The sequence below is a fragment of the Struthio camelus genome, chromosome 3 (genome assembly GCF_040807025.1).
Source record: "Struthio camelus isolate bStrCam1 chromosome 3, bStrCam1.hap1, whole genome shotgun sequence".
Taxonomy (NCBI): Eukaryota; Metazoa; Chordata; class Aves; order Struthioniformes; family Struthionidae; genus Struthio; species Struthio camelus.
The window spans coordinates 53417301-53436116 of NC_090944.1; the positions used below are offsets into that span (position 1 = coordinate 53417301).

An 18816-nucleotide genomic window follows, 5' to 3' on the forward strand; every position below is an offset into this window, starting at 1 on the left:
CTAAATTGTTTCCTGTCCTTTTGATACTTAGCAGCATTGTTATTTAAAAGGGAGAATCTTTGTGATTCTTGAGCTAGTGTGCAAGATGCTTTTATTTTTAGCAGTTTTTGTTCTTGAGTGATGAAATTCTTAAACTTCTTGGAAAAAGTACTCATTAAAACTAAAGTTATATAAAATAAATGCTTTTGCTTTTTGTCTATAGTCATATAGGGCTCCATTCAGTTGCCTATACAAGGATGCCTAGTGCCATTTGAGATACTCCGTTAGCCTGCCAAGCATCTAGCTGCTAATCTGTAGAAGAGATTGGGTGTCTCTTACATCTTATATCATCTCCCCTCCACCCTGGGAGATGTCTTAGTTATAGAGGGGGGTCTGAAATGGCAACAGATGTTTGTATACGATCAACTGAATTAAGCTCTTAACTTCTTTTCCTTAGAGTAAGCTCAATTAGTTCCATGCACGTATGGTTTACAAAGCATTATTTTTATGAAGTGAAATAATCATCAGATCTCATGCAGATTGCAAACGCAACAAAATTTCTACTGAGTTTTCCTATCCAAAAATACTCTAAACCCCCAACTTGTTCTTGCATATGGCAAAATTATTTTTTATTATTACAGTACAGTTGCTTTGGATCAATAGTCTAGCCAGGAGTTCAAAGGAATCATAGCTTGATGTAGTAAATAGGCTACAAGTCATGCATGTGTTCCAGGAGAAGATGGTAGGATTCATCTTTGAGGTGCTTGCAGGCCCATAAATACTTTATAGTTTTGATAGAATTTGCCATTTTTGCTCTCTTTTGTTCTTTTAAAGAGCTCGAACTGTCCCAGAAGACTGACATACAGGATAAATAGGGCATATGGAGCTAATATTTTCTTGCATACGTACCACATGTTCATAATCTTCTCTACCACAGAAAGCCACAAAAAGCAAGTGGGGTTCTGAACTAGTAAGGCAGTAGTCATGCCTATCTTAATGTGCATTTGTAGTTTTGGCGTTGGAGAGAATACTTCCTAGCCAGCTCAGATCTCCACAGGTAAGGCACTGAGGATCTGAACTGGGAAACTGGATTCAGTAATTAATATTAACTTGTAGTTTTCTAAGATTAGCAATAATGGCTAAACTTTAACTAGAGTTTTCACTGGTTGAAGTTCAAATGAAGTACATAGTTTTTCTGACTGCTACCTTAAGACTATACTTATTTGAAATAATAGAAAAGCTGCTATTTTGCTGTTAAATGTATGTGAATATTACCTGTTAATGAGTTTATGGTCTCAAAGTGAATACTTACTTAATAGACTCCTGTTTTTGTTTTTTGGTTTTTTTAATTGCAGTAGAATTAGTTTTGGGGGATGCCAGCTAACAGTGGTAGCTGTTTGGTATTTTACCAAAGAAAGCTAAGACTTCAGCTTTTGGTAAAGGTTGCTACCCAGCATTTAAGTGTGTTTTTAAAAAAAAAAAAAAAAAAAAAAAAAAAAAAAAAAGAATTCTATTTAAATTATAGAAGAGGCAAGGTTTTAATTTGAGTGATAAGTGGCTATTTCTAGCATTCAACAGTTTTTAACGAACAATGGAAATGTTATCCTTGTAATTAAAAACAAAAAACAAAAAAAAACAAAAAAACCCCACCACCATTTAGGAATAGATGCTACTAGAGTCTTTTCAGTTATATCTTTCACAACGTCAGGTATGTAGATGGTGCCTCTGCAAAATATTAGCTCCAGAGGTTTGCGAGGAATTATGCTTGGCATTTTTTAGCTTCCCCAAGCCTAATAGGCGTCTAGTGCTTGGAATGCAATTCAGAAACTTCAGTTAGGCATTTGGGACCACCTCCAGAAAGCATTTTAGGTTTGGTACCAGGGGTGGTATTAACAAACTCTACAGAGATGCTGAGGTTTCCAGTCCAGTTCCTGATAGATGCTTAAGAGCAAGCATTCTCAACAAGTGAAGAGTCATTTGCATGTGTATGAAGAGAAGAACAGGATGTCTATGATAACTGATATTAAAAAAAAAAAAAATAAGATGTATGTTTTTAAAATGCCTCCCTCTTCTGTTTTTAAAATGCCTCCCACTTAACTGTGGCCTTACTAAGTCTTTCATGGGTGCTTAGATTCACAATCTGCTTACAAACGTAGGCATCAAGTTGTTTCACGAAAGAAGAAAGTGGTTTACCTCTTTATTTAAAAATGCATCATCTCCTGGTTTTATTAAATAATCTCGGAGCTGTTCATATAGCACTCACGTAGTAATGGATCAGAGTTCAGTTGTCCGTAGTGTGATGGGGATTCAAACCCATACCTGTCATCTCCTAGGAAGAGAGCTAGAGGCAGGCTAGAGATAGCTGGGGAAATTCTCCATTCCTTCTTGCTGATGTGGCTCATTGTCTCACTAAGAATGCAAAATTTGGGTTGGAAGGAGAGTGAGCAAGAACAGGAACCTGTAATCCACTGATGAGGGTGTTGTCCTGGGGAATAGGGAGACCTGTCTTTGTCCTGGGATCTGGGCTCACAGTGTTGAATTGGCATTTTTGAAAACAGGGCTGTAATGCAAGTTTTCTAGTCTAGCTTACAAGTATTAAGGAACAGGAGATTTGAGTGTACCTCTTCTTGTTTGGTCAGTCTAAAAGCAGAGCTGATATAAAATACACCCACTTAGCGTTCTCCAGTTGCAGTATCTCTACACTCACTGGGAGCTTGCATCAATTTCCACTACTGAGACGAGGCTATTGCTGAGAAGTGATGGAAAGTGATACAGTTTTTATACCTATCATTATAACTGGCTCTCCTCTTGGCTGCCAAATGTGTCAACAGCTAATATTAGACAATCTGACTTGTGAATTTATGCAGATTTAAAAAAAAAATCAATTGAACCATGCAATCTGTCTCCAAATCTGTGTACACTCAGAGGATTTTAAGAATGAATAATGGTGGTATTTCTGAGAAAGACTAGAGCTTATTGATATTTGATGTTTGCAAACAAGAACTAGAACGTCTTTCTAAGAGCCTAATTGATGAAGCTTAATTAGAGGGATCTTACGCTTCGTTGTAAGGTATTATCTTAAAGTGAGTTTCTTAAAGCATATTATTGAAGATATGACTCACAGTATAAAATGCATCATACATGTCCTCAGAATGAATCTTTTAAGATTCTTATTAGCTGTCACCTCTCCTCTCTCCCTTATATATTCTTTCTGCTCTGAGATGGAGGACTTTTGTTTGCTGGATTGATCCTGGGTATTAATGACAGTGGCCAGTATGGGACACTTCTAGGTAGCCAGACTGGAACACAGTCTAGCTGTGTTGTGCGAAGCTGGGTAAAGGGGGCGGATGAATTCCTAGAGGAAAAGACCACGCCATCTCTACCATCAACTTGGGTAGCTCTTTTTCTCGGTAATAGATCTGGTGCCCTAATGTTTTTCTTTGTGTTCCCAGTAGATCTGTGAACTACAACCTCCCCTGGCATGACATGGATAATACTGTACCATTCCAGCTGTGTTAGTGCTTCAGAAGCTCACACACAATAGCAGCCTGTACTCTCGGGGAGTAGGGAAAAGGTGCAGTCAGTTCCTCCAGTAAATCTACGCTTTGATAGCCCTCCTGAGTTAAGAGAAAGATTTCCCCTTCTTTGTAATGGTTTGGGGACCTCTTCTTTGATTGGTATAGTAAGTTTTCTGTCTTGGTCCAATCTGTTGTCGTCTTTTTCCTTTGTTCAGTTTTAACTCTACAGCTCTGTGCATGTGGTGAAGCTCCTGCATATTTTTGGCTTTGGGGTGCAAAAAATCCCTCAGACCTCTTCCAACCTACTTTTCTCCTCCCAAATTTTCTATGTTCTTTTCTAGCTTAGCCAGTTAATATTTTAGAGGTAGTAAATGTGTAAATATATTATAGGCAGTAAATAAAAAAAAAAAAAGACTACAGCAAAAGATTAGTGAAGATGATGGAAATTTAATTTTCCTCTAAGCAATAAAAGCTTTTTTTGATCTACAGAAGGCAGTATAAAATGGGGTGAAGGGCTGGGAGAGAAACCATCAGTCACAGGGATAACAAGTGAGGGATTGTAGCTAGGGTAACCAGTGTCCTTCCAGAATGACATAGACTTAGTGCTTTGTTAGTCTGTAACCATGGTGCTTACAGCACTTCTGAATGAAACTTTTGGATACTGTAATGAAAGCTTGGAATAAAAAGAGTACAGTTCAGGTAGACTGTGAGCCCTACAAAAGGGAGCTGAGAGAAGAGTTACTGCCGCAGATGTAGCGGTACAAGTTCTAAAATTCAGATTTTGCGTGCCTCAGACGACAATTTTGTGGGACAGTGACTGCTATGCAGCCAGCAGTATTAAAGATGTGACATACATCTCTGCTGTCTCATCTTCCCTGTAATAAGCTTACAGCTTTTTTTCTTAAAGATAAGCATGGTATTTCATTGTAAAGGAAACATCTTTGCAGTTACCACTACATTAATTATGACAATGTCAACGTGTTCATCTTCATGTGTATATGTAGCTGATGTTGGAAGAATCCTTTGCAAATTCTTACAACTGCCTCTTTCTCATAGAAAGAAATAAAGTCTCAGGTGTCAATCTGTCCTGTAGGTCCTGTCAGATTATATCTTGTTGAAATATATCATATCCAACTAGAAAGTAATAGTTGGGACAGAGCCTGCCACAAATTAGAAGGGAAAAAAAATCTAGAGAGAAATTCTGCCTGCCCCTTACTGCAGATGGCAAATAAATAACTTCCTGTCACAGAAGAGACAGTATCTGATTAGTGTGTGGAACAAATGGAAGATGGCAAAGGAGATTGTTCCTTCCTAGGAAGGAACGTACATGCTGGAGGGAGAGCTTTCACCTGGAAGATGGAGCTGGTGGGGAAAGAGAATGGCAGCAAGGAGCTGTGAACTTTCAGTGCAGGAGAGGGACTGCTGAGAGACTGCTGAGAGGAACAGGGAGCGGATGCCTATGAGGATCTATGTGACTGAAAAAGAAACTTCTCAAAAAGCAGAGATAACTGCAGAACTTCCTGTAATCAAGAAAGCCACAAGCAGTCTGCAACAAAGCTTGCTGGTCGGCAGCCGTCTTCCTCCTTCCCATTGCCAAACAGTGGGCAGAATTTGTTTTTACAGTTTTTCTAGTTACCCAGTTAATTTGGATTTTTCTCTTTCAAACTGGAATTCTTCTTTAATATTGTAATCAAATCTGGCTTTTCAGTTTAAAGGTATTTTGGTCGCTCTGATAAGTTCATTGTAAGGAAGAAGTTTGGATGGATCCCACTCAAAATTCTAGTTAATTTGAGGTCCTATCACATGTTCTTAAGATTATAAATTACTTAGTGAATGGCACTAAAAACTATATGTGAAAATTCTTTTTGTACTTAAAGAAGCTTGCCGCTCAATAGTAAGTGGCATCACCGTAATGCAAGAGTTTGTGGAAATGGTACTAACCAGGTTTATAGAAGTTTGGGTAATTTAAGGATCCTGGGGAAGTGGGTGTTTTTTTGTTTTTTTTTAACCCCCATTGACTTTATTTTTCACACAAATAAAAGCCACGTTAGAAGAATTCCACTGAGATAAAAACAAAAACAAATCCAAATGTTCAGAAGTGTTAGAATTAGAAATCCCCGTGTCTTTTCTGGTACATTAGAGGCAACCTGTTAATTTGGGCTCTGGTGTGCTTAGCTTTTTGACTTTTTTTTAGTATTTTTTTTTACTTCCTGGGCCTGTAACTTTCAAGACTTTAACAACTTAAAAAAAGAGAAGAACAATCTGGAAGAATTATACTGGCCAAATGAGGTAGCAGAATGGTTGGAACCATTAACACTGACCTGTGCTGCCTGAGCGGACATAATACTGCCAGGTATTATCCGATATACTGCAAAAAGCAAAGGCAGGTGTTCTGGAGATGCTTTTCCACAAAGAGGTGAAGCCTGGTGATCTTGATAGCTCAAAATCTAGAGGGAGTGGGCTTCAATAGACATTGATTCCTCTGGTTGCTTTTTTTTAAAATCTGATATTTTTGTCACATGCTGATTTGAGTCTAGGGTCTTTCCTGCCATTAGCTCTTTTGTCTTCTCTGTGCCTTCCTAGTCTTCAATGCTGAACTGAACATTTAGCTTCCTTGCCTGGCATCTGGCCTCTATTCTTGGGATCCTGCTGTGTAAAAATCCTTTTTTTTTTCTCCGTTTCACACAGATAATTCTCCGATTCTAGTATGGTGCCCTATTCCACCAACTTTGCCTTGCACTTTGGAAAAGAGGAAAACAGGAAACAAAACCACAGCCATCTCGTCCTGTCATCATCACCAACTTCCAGTTGTTGTAATCCTTTCCTTCCCCTTCTGCTCTCTCTCCCACTCCTCATCTTCCAGTTGTTCTGGCCTGGTCCAGGTCTGTTACATCCAGGTTCATCAAGATATTTGTCCAAGTTACTAAAAGCTGACAAAATATTTTGATATTCTCTTCTCTCTCCAGAAAGCTGTTTCCAAATAAGTGTATTTTCTTTCATTAAAAACCTGCAAAATAATTGGTAAGCCAGTTAAATCACGACAGGCTAGAAAGCAACTTTCCTTCTTCCAAAGCAGAATTCTGAACCTCAACGTTTAACTGGCAAATTATTTTTCCCATTCAAATAGCAAACAAACCCAAAAGCTCTGTAATAAACCAAGATTATGAACGCCCTGTTCTATTCTTGACTCAAATGAAAATTTTAACTTTGTACAAAGAATGTTTTAAATTAGCAGTGCTTACATTAACAAAGCATTTCCAGTGATGTGTTTGAAGCGCTTGCTTATTTTTATATGAGTAACTAGTGCACATCTCTCCCTCCCCCTGGTCCCCTGCACACCTGTATTTTATGGAAGACAGAACAGACAAACAGAGATAAACCCACTTATGAGTCATCTTGGGCAGTTTTATATGTTCAGAGTTTGCTAGAACTTTGAATGTTTTTGCGAAGAGTCATATTGTGTTTCATGAAGGGGATTCAAAGCCATGTCTGTGCTAGTAAACTTGACAGAATTTGAAACTCAGGCATTTGTACTGACAGACTGTTAAAACAATCCCTGGCAAGGTCTTGATCTGAACCTTCTAGCATTCTCCCAAAAAATTTCCACACGTGATTTGGGGGTTAGTGGTGTTTCCCAATTGGCAGTTTGGATACGGTCACGTTATTTTGGAGGCTACGAGAGCCTGGATTTGGACTAGTTGACCTTATGGACAAGGAAACCAGCCCTGGCACTGTTAAATTTACTAATATTGATGAAATTTTCCTCCCTACTGAAGAGGGATATGGGTGGAATTCCCTATAGTTTCCACTTTCAGTGGAGAAGTTGCTAGGATTTCCTTTGACTCGTTAATGTGTGTGAAAGACTTCATGCTGGTTAAATGAATATAAAGTAAAATTGATAGTGGCTAGTGTGTGATCAGTCACTGTATTACATGAATAGTAGTCAGAATGGAAACATGGAAGCCTATCTCTGTCCTGCTGCAGTACTTGTTTGATGTTCTGAGAAGTGCTGGTGGGTTATACTCTTATGTTCCCAATTCATTTCAAGCATTGGATAAAAACAGGCTTTTCTTGATTCCCACTGTTGAAAGTGCACACTGAACATGTGGCAAATATTTTATGCTATTGTAATTATGCTGGGAGGTAGGACCCCTTGAAATATTCTCTTGGATGTATAAATTATCTTGAAGTATAGTTCTGCCACCCTGTGGCTAGCTAGGGCCATTCTGAGGAGGTGTATGTTTACTTAGTAACATCTGCTAGCACTTATAATCTTCTTTTAAACATAATGAACACTCTTTTGTGGAAAAAGTTGAAAGAGTATTTAAAGTCCTATGGAGAAGTCTCAACTCACTTACTTATTTCAATAAATGCATAGAGTAGTCTTCTTCCTTAGAAATGCTGTAACTTAATACATCTTCTCATGATGGCATATTATTTCAGATGACCGTTTATGTGTCTGCATACTTGGTTACACAAGGCTGACTGCTAACTAACAATCACTTATTCTTTACTTAGCATTTTCATCTGATTTTTAAGCAGAAAATGTGATTATTTGTATTTCAAACAAGTATAAAATGTAAAAGTTCACGTAAACTGATTGCCAAGAGTCTGGACAGTCTATAGTGCTGTATACCTCTGTCTCGCGTAAATATATGAAAATCAGAATGGTTTCAAAATCATACTCATATTTCTGACTTTCACTGAGAAGGAACAATTGCTGTGGTCAACAAAAACATCTTGATGGTTGTTATGGTTTAAAAACCAAGGTTTGTTGGCGGCACTAATGAGGTGTGTTCTGAAATGCTGTGAACTTCATTCTTGTGTGTCCATTTCTGTGTTGGTTTCTCTACTTATCAGGAGAAATAAACATGATCTCTCCAGTTAAGCTTCAGTTACTCTCTGTTGTAAATCGTTCTGACCTCATTTAGAGAAGTCTTCCACATCTTGCAACAAGTTTATCAAATTTCCCAGAAGGAAGGTGCTTGGGTTGGAGAAGAGGATTAGTTGTGTCCAATGAAACTTATTACAAATTAAATTCCAAATGAAAAATAAATTACAAACTACTTAAAAGTCCTCCTGTCTTTTCTTGAGCTCTATGGGAAAGGTATTGAAAGCATAGCAAATTTGGCAAAGTAGCTGAAGGGTTCGAATTGTGCCAGCAGCACTGTGTATTAAAACTAAAAATGCCAGAAAGCTTGCACCCTGCCGCTTTGTAATAACTGTAGACACGGTGTATGGTTTAGATACTTCACTTTGAGAGTGCTGTGCATATTTGTTGCCTGACCTTCAGAAAGGTGAGAAAATAATTTATAGTGTTGTTCTCCTAACCATGACACGCGGGTCAGCTGTATACAAGGAATGGCTTTCTCCTTTTGCCAGGTGACATAATTGGTACTGTAGTGTAAATGATAGCAGTAGTGAATGGCTCTGAAAAATTAAGCTGATAGTGCACAAAAGTGTGGTTATTACATTTGTATACAATAGATCTTTTATTTTTAAAAATGAAAAATCTAAATATGCACACATCTTGGAAACAAGTGGATTCTTGAAAGTCAGCAAATATGGAATGTGTGGTTTTCAGTGGAACTACCATTCTCTCTCCTTGATCATGTGTAGTAAGGTACTGTGTTCAGTTACATGATTACATACGGTTTTATCAACAGAACACCACAACCTCCTGCTTAAATGGTAGAACATATAAAATATGCCTGCAGTCACACAGACAACCAACAACCTGGCACTCCTTTTTACCTTCAGGAAAAAAAATATTCTGAATGTTGATGTATGTGGGAAAATAGGAATATAGATATAAAATTATGGTTCTACTTGTATATCCATTACCCTTGCAGTTTCATCTTAATGATTTGTAAAGTCAGGTGGTAATTTGGTAGTGATGGACAGTAAATGTCACCATTCTAATTGACTGTAGCTGATAGTCTGCAGATAAGTGAGTGTGACGTGCTCAGTCTGATAAGAGAATAGTTAGTAACTAATCAGACTTTTTTTTTTTCTTATTGTATTTTTGCATTAGTATTGCTTTTGCTGAATGATTTCTTGGTTGTTTTATGACTGGCTCTTATTTTTCCAAACAAAGCCAATTGTTCTTTTTTTTTTTTTTTCTTTCTTAGCATGCAGTTTTCTTTTAAGATTTAAAGATTTTTTTTTTCTTCCAATATTATGAATGCTCTCTCTTGGAAGCCATCATATTCTTATTCTCGTATGCTGCTTTGTCTGTGAATAGTAAGCAGAGATAGTTTTGTTTCTGAAGAGACTTAACAGTTTTTTATTGTGGGAGAGTTAAGTATGGCTTGAAAGGCTGATTTATTCTGACTTAAAGCCATAATACGTTAAAGACAAAACCAGCAACTCAATGAGTAAGGGCCTGAACTAGGACAGAAAATTGCCATGGGTATATTTTAATGTTCTTATTCTGAGCCCATGGTAGGCTCTTTCAGGACATGCTGTGAACTCATTCTGTGAGGAAATGAATGTAGTATACTTCTGATGGCTTCTTAAATGCTTCATTTTCTTTTTAAATAAAGAAATTTAAGAATGCATGAAGGCCAAATTTAAACCATTTATTTGAAGTTAGTAAGGGGAAAATAACATTTCATGGAGTCCAAATGCTTTATCTTCATGATGCGTCTAGTTCAACATTTTGCTCTTCTACAGGAAAGAGTAATATGATGATTCTGATCCCTTTAGTTCATTTCATATCTACTATATGTTGTTATTATTTTACCATTTTCTAACTTAAAGTAAAAAGTGTGCTTTGAGTGGAATTGTTTTTTAATACTTAAAAAGCACATTTTAAAAAGGAGTGAGTTTAGAGGAAGGAAGATTTAAAAAAAAAAAAAAAAAGCAAGAACAATTAGTCTCCCCAGCTCATTTTTAGTTTCCCATATAAGAGTAAGAGGATGAGACTTGCTGTTTTTAAAATTGTGACGATCTGCTGTTTAGAAGAAAAGATTTTGATTTATAAAATAGAGGTGCCACTTCTTTAATAGAAAATGCAAAATCTACTTTGAATTCTTTGTTTATTCAGCATTTGTAATCTGGTTAGCTAAATTATGTGTATGTGAATCTTAATAAGTATCTAATAATTTAAAGTATTGCAAATTTAAGAAAAGTAATGTTCATTCACCATTTTCTAGCATAATTTAATAGGCAGAATTAAGAATCTTAATAAATATATTTAAATGAAATAATCGCAAAGTGGAAAGATGCATTATCTGTACACATTTGAGAAAAAAATCGCCTTTAGTGGTAATTTTTGTCATTGGTTACTGACAAGTGAGGCTCAACTTCTGTTTAGGGAGATAACTAAAGCTAGACATAGGAGATGTGATTAAAACCTTGGCTTAAATCTTTGGGTTTTTGCTAGCTGGTTTGAATGATTTTTAAAACTGATCGTTGAAGGGCATGTTCTTTTAGATGATGTGGAAATAGATTTAAAAAAAAAAAAAAAGCCTTGCTTTTTCAATCTAAAGTAAAAATTAAAGAAGGAAAAATTAGAGGGCTTTTCACACACTGGAGGAGCTTATAGCCAGAGTAATGTTTTGCTGCAATACCATTCAGCCAAGTTTAGTGGTAAATATAACATCAGCAAGCTTATTTGTAATAAACTGGATGAAAGTCTCCTGAAATGGCACTAGTGCAAAGGCCTCTAACTTCACAGTTCCCAAACTTTCTTGCCTCACCTTTTTATTATGAGATAAAGAACCTGTATCTTTCCAGAAAGGCAAGCGGATGGTTTTGTTTGCTACATGAGTTGGCCTGAAGGAGTAGGGGCTGCCTTGGGGGAGCAAAGCAATAACTGCTTCATTCTGCTTGGAGGGGCCCCAGAAGGCTCTCGGCACTCTGCTCTGCTGCCTTGCTCCAAGCGCGGCTCATTAAATGAGCAGGGATGCAGCATCTGCTCCCAGTGAAGATTTGTGTGGGATCCCAGTGGGGATCTCAGCTGCTATAGGGATATTTTGCTCAAATTTTGGGTGTTGTGTCCTCTTCCTATTATTTCTTTAAGGAAAATGGACATCAGTTCCTGTGCGGGTTTCAAACCTGTCTCTAAAAGGAGCTCTGACTCTGGCCTTGTTTGCAGGAGGAAATCTGTTCTGGCTTCAAAAGTGTGGTGTGTTGTTTTTTTTTTTTTCCCCCTGTACATCTTGAAAATTGTATTAGGGTGAATTCTGAAAAGTTGTCACATTTTGATTTCCTCAGAATGCTATTTGGCAGGGTTTCCAAGTTTCTGGGAAGTGGAGATTATTTTAACGGCAGAGTCTCAGCTTGCCCACAGCAGTGTAGTGCCTTGCATTGAACTGCCAAGGCAGCTGAGAGGGCAGCAAAGGGCTTGGAGGAAGGAGCAGCCACGTGCAGGTGGGAGAGTCCTTCTCTGTAAATGACTGAACCCCACAAATGATACAGCTTCCTTAAACGGGAGTCTTCTGGCTTCTAGGTAGGCAGCCTTCCCCTTTCTTCAGCCACCTCTCTTAGTGAGAAGTCCCTAAACACGTACTGGCCTATTTTCTTTTTCCCCTCCTCCACCTGAGCAGGATAGCTGTCTTGTTCAGAGCACGTGATGAATGCAGTGTGTAAAACTAAGATTATGAAAGGAGTTACACCCTTTATTTCCTAGTTTGAGTGTTTGAATGCACAACTTAAGTAGTGGATCCTTGCTCTGTTTCATTGAACAGCCATGCAAACAATTTTGCTGACACAATGCAGTGAGGGCGCAGAAGGAATGAGCATCTCGGGAGGGGGAAATAATTTAATAACTACAGCCTAAGATGTGATTGCCTTCATAGAGAGAGAACTCATTTTTTGTGAAACATTATTTTCTTTTTGTAATAAAGAACAAACTTAAAATCTGGATTTCCAAATCACTTCATTTCTCACTTATCAACAAAAAAATAATGCTTACATCATGTTTCTTAAATGAGATCATATTAAGATTGGTTGCAACTCGAACCTTATTTACATAAAGCAAACATGCAAAAATTGTTGATGAAACTTCCTAGGTGGTGATTATTTCATATAAACTTGAATTATATAGAAAAAAGTGTGAATGTTCTCAGGCATTATTAGTAGACTGTGGTTTCCATTATGACTATATGCTTTTGTAAGACAAAACAATTAGGAAAAAAAAATTAGTTTCTTAGACCCCAAATCTAAAAGAAAGAGTTCATGCATGGAATGAGTTTTGTGGTGATCTGAACTATAGCTTAAATGCTTCTACGATATTGGTTAAGTGAGCTGAAAAAAGCTTATTATTATTTAATTGAGAGGAAAAAATAGTGAATTTTGCAGCACAAAAATTATTTTCGGTGGTAAACCAGACTACATGTGAGTCTTGTTTTGATTTTCACCCCCTTCCCCCATGCCTTAATTCAGTTCCTATTCTGCTGTCATGTAGTTTCGAGAATTAATCAGAAGCACTTTCTTTCTTGTATTTCATATCCCTCATTGATACAGGAAAAAATACAATTATGACAGTCCCAAGCGTAACTGAAATTCTCTCATTCCAATTGTGTTGAATGCCTTCTGTGTGAACCTTGAATGTGCTATTAATTCCTCAAGATTAAACTAATTTAAATAAATAGGAATTTTTTCTGAAAAGAGCACATGCATTCTACCAATAAATACTTGCTGGAAATGAATTGCATTGTTTAGTTTTATAATTTTATAGTCCATTAAATTAAGGGAGGAAATAGTGCTTAAATGAATAAATACTTAAAAAAAACAAACAAAAACCCTTGGATAAGTAATTCCTGAGCTACACTACTCATTTAGGTTAGAGAAGAAGCACAACCTGATAATATTCTATGGACCCAGTAAAGTCACCTATTGACTCAAGATTTCCTGAGCATCCAACAAGTTTTGCTGCGGTGCCTCATAATGCTAAGAGAAAGTATTTCATGACATTTCATGAGGCTGCTACAGAACAGGCATTGTTTTAATATTGAAGTTGGACATTTCCGTTTTCATGGACAGTATGATTTCTTTTGACTTCCTTATCTTTGAAATTCCTAGATATATAGTGCTTTCCAGGAAAACTACAGGTCTCTTCTCCCCAACCACTGTCCCCCTTGCTCCCCACACTGTAGTTATAGTTTTTTCAATACTTACTTCATCATTATGGGTTTTTGTTTGCGAACTTTATTTTTTTGCATTCTTTTTGGATATGAGCATATTAATGAAGCAATTAAAAGTCCATTTAAAATTGAAATATAATAGGAACAGCAGTTAGTAATCTTCCTCATAGACTTGTAAGAATCAGGTGTCTCAAAAGAATAACAAGCAAAAACATTTTATGGAAAACTTAGGATGCATCTCAAATGTAAGATCCAATTGCTGCTTGACATGTATTTTTTCCTGTTATTCTGTCCAACATAATGGAATAGGTCACTAGAACAGAAGGATTGAGGTGGACTTACAGTTTTTAGTTTATCAATTTAAGGATAAGAGTTTTGGTTTAAACTGATCTTTTTAAATTGGCTTAATTATTTAACATAGTCACATAAAAAGACAATGGTCTGTTTTAAACATAGTAACACAGAGAACTCCCTCTTGTACCAATGAAATTAGTCTACCTAAAGCAAATAGATCTAGCAAAGTTTAAAAAAAAAAAAAAAAAAACCTCTTAATATGAAGGCTTTTGGTACCACAGAGTGGAAAATTCTGTATTTAAAAGAAATACAAAAGTATAAGTGTTGTTGAAAGTACTTGAAGTCTAGGCCACTGTTTTCCGGCTAGATAGGTAGTGCAGGACTTATTAATTTGAGTTGAACGTTCTTCAGTATAGGCAAACTGGAGCAATTTTGCAACACACCTATGATTTATTTTGGAAGTGTACTGTAATCTTTGGAAACTGCTTTTTGAATCTAAATATTACCTGTTTACATTTAACACTGAATTGCTGAGAACTTCTGGAAAAACTAGGTTTTGTGTAGGCTGGAAAGTTCAGTTAAATCTGCACTGCCTGCCGTGAGAAATACCTCTCAAATAATTATTAGGTTGTTGTGTTGTCCGTTAAAACAGTGTAATTAAGAGAAATACTGAACATGGTACCGAGTGGTGGTACGCTAACGTATGTGCCCCTGACTCAACCTGTGTGTGGCTTGTATATAAAGTAGTACCCTTTGGGGGTCTTAGCTCAGTGTATCCATATGACGGATGGAGGTGCCAATCTCTTTTGCAAGAATAAATACACCAGAACTTCCAGTGACTAAAACTTTTGAACTGCAATAAATAATGCAATATTTCCAAACCAGAACTATGCAGAATTGATCAGCTGATTTTCAAGTCAGTATAGTGTCCTTCTAGCTCTTTTTTTTTTTTTTTTTTTTCCTCTCTCTCCTTGTTCTATTTGGTCTTGGTATAAAATGTTCAGGCATTTACTGCTTCTTGGTTTTTGTGGGCCAGAGAGTTTGGAGCTTTTGAAAAGATCAGAGAAAAGCTTATACTTCTTCCCTATCAAGGCTGACCTCTGGTTGGTGTAGGATTCTCTAGCTGCATACGGTAATATCGAAACTGTTTGACATCTCTTGACTTAAAGAATTAGCAGATTGAAAAAGACAAGGGGAAAAACTTGATTAAAGTTTTTCATTATCATATTTATAAAAATATGAAGCGGACTCCACTTCTTTCAGGAGAGTTAATAGATACATGAATTCCTGTTTTTACTATGCCTTGATGAGTAGATAGGAGGTTGGTGTGCCGAAATTCGGGGTAACGTGTATAGAGAAGTTTAACAGTTCATTTTGCTGTGTTTTTGCTGATGCTAATTCTGGATCATGAGAAGGACGGGAATTGAGAGAAAATACTTAGTATGCTGTTTGTACTCAATGGCCCAGTTAGGTTTGTGTGTGGAGGTGCTTACGGATCTGATTGCAGAATAGCATGAAAGCAGGACCAACAACGTGGAAGAAACAAAGCAGCTTCTAGACGTTTTTTGGCAAATCTTGCTGAAAGGCACTTGATCATGTTATCAAGCTGTTTGAGGTCATCAAAGAGAGATTTTCTTACTCTGAACTTGAGTACCCAGGAGAAGAATGGCTTATTTTGCCTCGTTCTTCATAAAGTGTTAAGTTCTGTTCCCTTGAGATTGCAAGAACTCATTTTGTTCAGACATGACATGGAAGTGGATTGCTTAGATGTAGACGGTGACTAGAAAACCACAGCTTTTTATTCTTTGTACCTGTGCAGGAATATTTTGTGTACATATTTATATATGCCATATATTATTATGCTGGTACACTTACTAGATATTCTGAAGGAATTTATAATAATAAAAGTTCTCATTTGTTTTAGCTGAATGTTCAGACACCTCCTTAAGTGCGTTTCTGTTGTCTGTTTGTAACGTTCTGGTTTATGATGCACGGAGTTCTGCATATTGGAATTGAGTTGCTTCTGGCCACTGTCTGCAAACAGCAAGGTTCAAAGCTTTGATTTACATGTCCACTTTCGCAGTTGCAGTGATGTAAGAAATTTTTGCTGAAGGATTCTTTGTGTCTATGTGGGTAAAGTTGACATTTATGTAAATGTCACAGTAGTGTAGTAGCTATGGATATTAGTTCTGTATGAGAAGTTTTGGCGTAGCACTTATGCCATTTATGGACATAGTTGAAAAGTTAATGTGTACTAGTCAAGTCAACTGTTGGGTCTCTCTTCCTGATGTTGATGCATGCAAAGGTTGAACTTAGAAGCTGATTTAAGCCTCCCAAGTATTGCTTTGGCCGTATTGGGGATGTACGGTAGCAGCAAATTTGATCAGCAAATGCATTTTCTGCATTAGTTGTTAGCAACTGGATTGCTAACTTAATCTCTTATGTTCATCTGTTTTTTACAAGAAACAGTATAGTTGTCTTAATAACTAGAAAACTGAGTTGATGGTAAGAGTGAAAATGTTCTGGATATATGCTGGGAATCACTACGTGTGTGCATCAATTTGCTGAGCATCCTGCTGAGTTATTAGCCTAGATCCTCAACGAGCTCACGCTTTTGTTCAACGTGCGGTCTTTTGAAAGAGGGAGGGAAAAATAGGGGAACTTTTCCACTTTTCACACTTCACTGTATTGTCACATTTCATTGTCAGGGAGTTGTATTAAATAATCCATGTATGGTTTAAATAAGCAGTCAAAGTAGCATATTTTCTTTTGACCTTTTCTGTTGAAATCTATTTTTCTTTTATACCTGACTTATGAGGCTGAAGTGTCACATGTCAGCTATGCTGGCTGTTATGTCAGTAATGAAGGCATTTTGCCATATAACCCTGTTTCCAATAATTTATTTCTTTGGATGCTTCAACTCTTCAGGCTGTAGTTTCCTATGCCAGGTACTTATTCCAGACTGAAATTTTTGAAACTACCATTTTGGGAATGAGATGGAGGAAAGTTGCATTTCACCTAAACTAAACACACAATAGTATCTGAACTGAGTGACTGTTATTCCCTTGGAGGGTTGGAGTGAGGACTTGAAATCTGCAGAAAATTCTTGGGAATGTTCCTTCTATTCTCTTTATGAAAAATCCATCTAAACAGAGTTAAAATCCTCTAAAAAAAAATTGTAGCTTGCTTATGGTTCTGTTTGGTCCTTCTACTGCTGTCGTGCAAGTTGACAGTGCTTGGAGAAAAGGAGATGTCACTGTGCCTTTCTGGCAAGTAGTAACTGTAGTTTTGTCTATATAACGGAGAATTGTACTCCAGAAGAACAGGAACTGCAATTAATGTTCCTTTTGTGCACGTTGCTTGATTACTTGTTTCTTTGGGAAATGGGCTAATGGCACAGTTCTGCCTTCCCTTCACACATCTATTTCAGAATCTCCCTGAAATAAACACAGCTGATTTCAAAGTAAAATTACCAGCCAGTATAAGATTAGGGGGCAGAATTAAGAACAAATTAACATAAGCGAAGACCTAGATTATTAGTCTTTTTTGTTAATTTGCTTAGTAACAGTACAAAGAGATGCTTGTGCTGTTTCAGCATTGATCTCAGTAGAAGCCACTGGTAGCCCCTGGAATGGGGGGCATCACTTTAATCTGAAAGTAGAAAGAAAAGCTTGTAACGGAGGTAACTGCTTTTTCACGGGCCCACACATCATCCAGCAGAGATGGAAAAGTTCTGTCATTACTTCTTAAAGTACTGGGAGATCCTTGTGAGATCTGTGATAGTTTGACAACTTTTGGAAATAATTCTGTTAAAGCATCCTTTTTGTTGCAAAAGCTACCCTCAGTAGCTGTGATTAAGCAATGTAGGTCCATTGATATGGTAATTTTAATATTTTACCTTAAAAAAAGCCTGCAGAGTTAACAGATCTGGCCATACTGTTTGTATATACTATACTGTTTGTCTTTGCTTAAGGGTTTGTTTATAGTCAGGTTCACAGTGATATTTGATCAAAGCTTCGGTTAGTAAATCAAGGATATTGCTAGGGAGAAGAGGGAGCTGTGTTTTGGAGTAGACGGTAATCCTCATTTTCAGCTGTGTTTTTGGGAAAAAATAACGTAGTCAAAGCACGAGCTTAGGTGCATGGCAAAGCTCTTGGAGCCTAGAAAGACCTGTGAGCTGGCGCTTTGAGAGGTAAGCTCTTATAGCTGTATGTTACTCGGGGAAGTAAGCAAATACCAACAAATACCTCTGGCCTGCTCTTCAAATTGATTTGATGGGAAGATGCTTCCCTCACCGCTCTTCCACTCTGCTTAACTGGTATGTATCCTTGAGCTTGCAGAAAGGAGATGTGCCTCAAAGGTAGTAGGTGCAAGAAGTTCAGATGGTGGGGTGTGATCTCCTAAAAAAGACTAGAGGGAAGTCCACTTTTAGGCTACAATGAATCAAGCCTATAGGTTAGCTGAATGTAAAACTTTACGTTCTGTCTTCAGGAACAGTTGAATTGGAAAAAGTTGCTGTTGAATTACACCTCCTAAAAGTATTGATCTTTAACGCTGTGGCTGTATATGCCTTGAATTTTAATGTACCTCTCCTTTCTGTCTCTCTAACTGGAATGTTTGCTGCTTTCTCTACAGGATTATAAGCTTTGATATTCAGAAGAGCAAAACTGAAAAATGCCATCTGAGAGGTGTCTCAGGTATGGTACTTTATAGCATGCAGAATGTCATTCACATTTAGCATGATATTTACAAAGTATCAGTTAGCAGATACTAAAAATGTGAAACTAGTATTTTTGTTGATTAGATATTCCTATTAGTACATTTCTAAGGTATAACCTGTAAGAGATTGTTTTCTTGTTGCCATTCATCTCTAGCAAAGGGAAGTATGCCTGGGACACCTGTGATCGATTTAGGTCTTCCAGTCTCTTCATATG

General features: G+C 37.2%; 1 protein-coding gene across 5 annotated transcripts in view; it reads left to right on the forward strand.

Annotated features, from left to right (window-relative positions):
* KLHL32 (kelch like family member 32) overlaps positions 1–18816 on the forward strand; it is a 132649-nt gene that overhangs the window by 10455 nt on the left and 103378 nt on the right. For all 5 annotated transcript variants that reach the window (XM_068937842.1, XM_068937843.1, XM_068937841.1 and 2 more), the window contains exon 3: positions 18518–18579. In XM_068937842.1, coding sequence (XP_068793943.1) covers positions 18557–18579 — 23 coding nt within the window. In that variant the 5' untranslated portion in view covers positions 18518–18556. The remainder of the gene's footprint in view (positions 1–18517; positions 18580–18816) is intronic.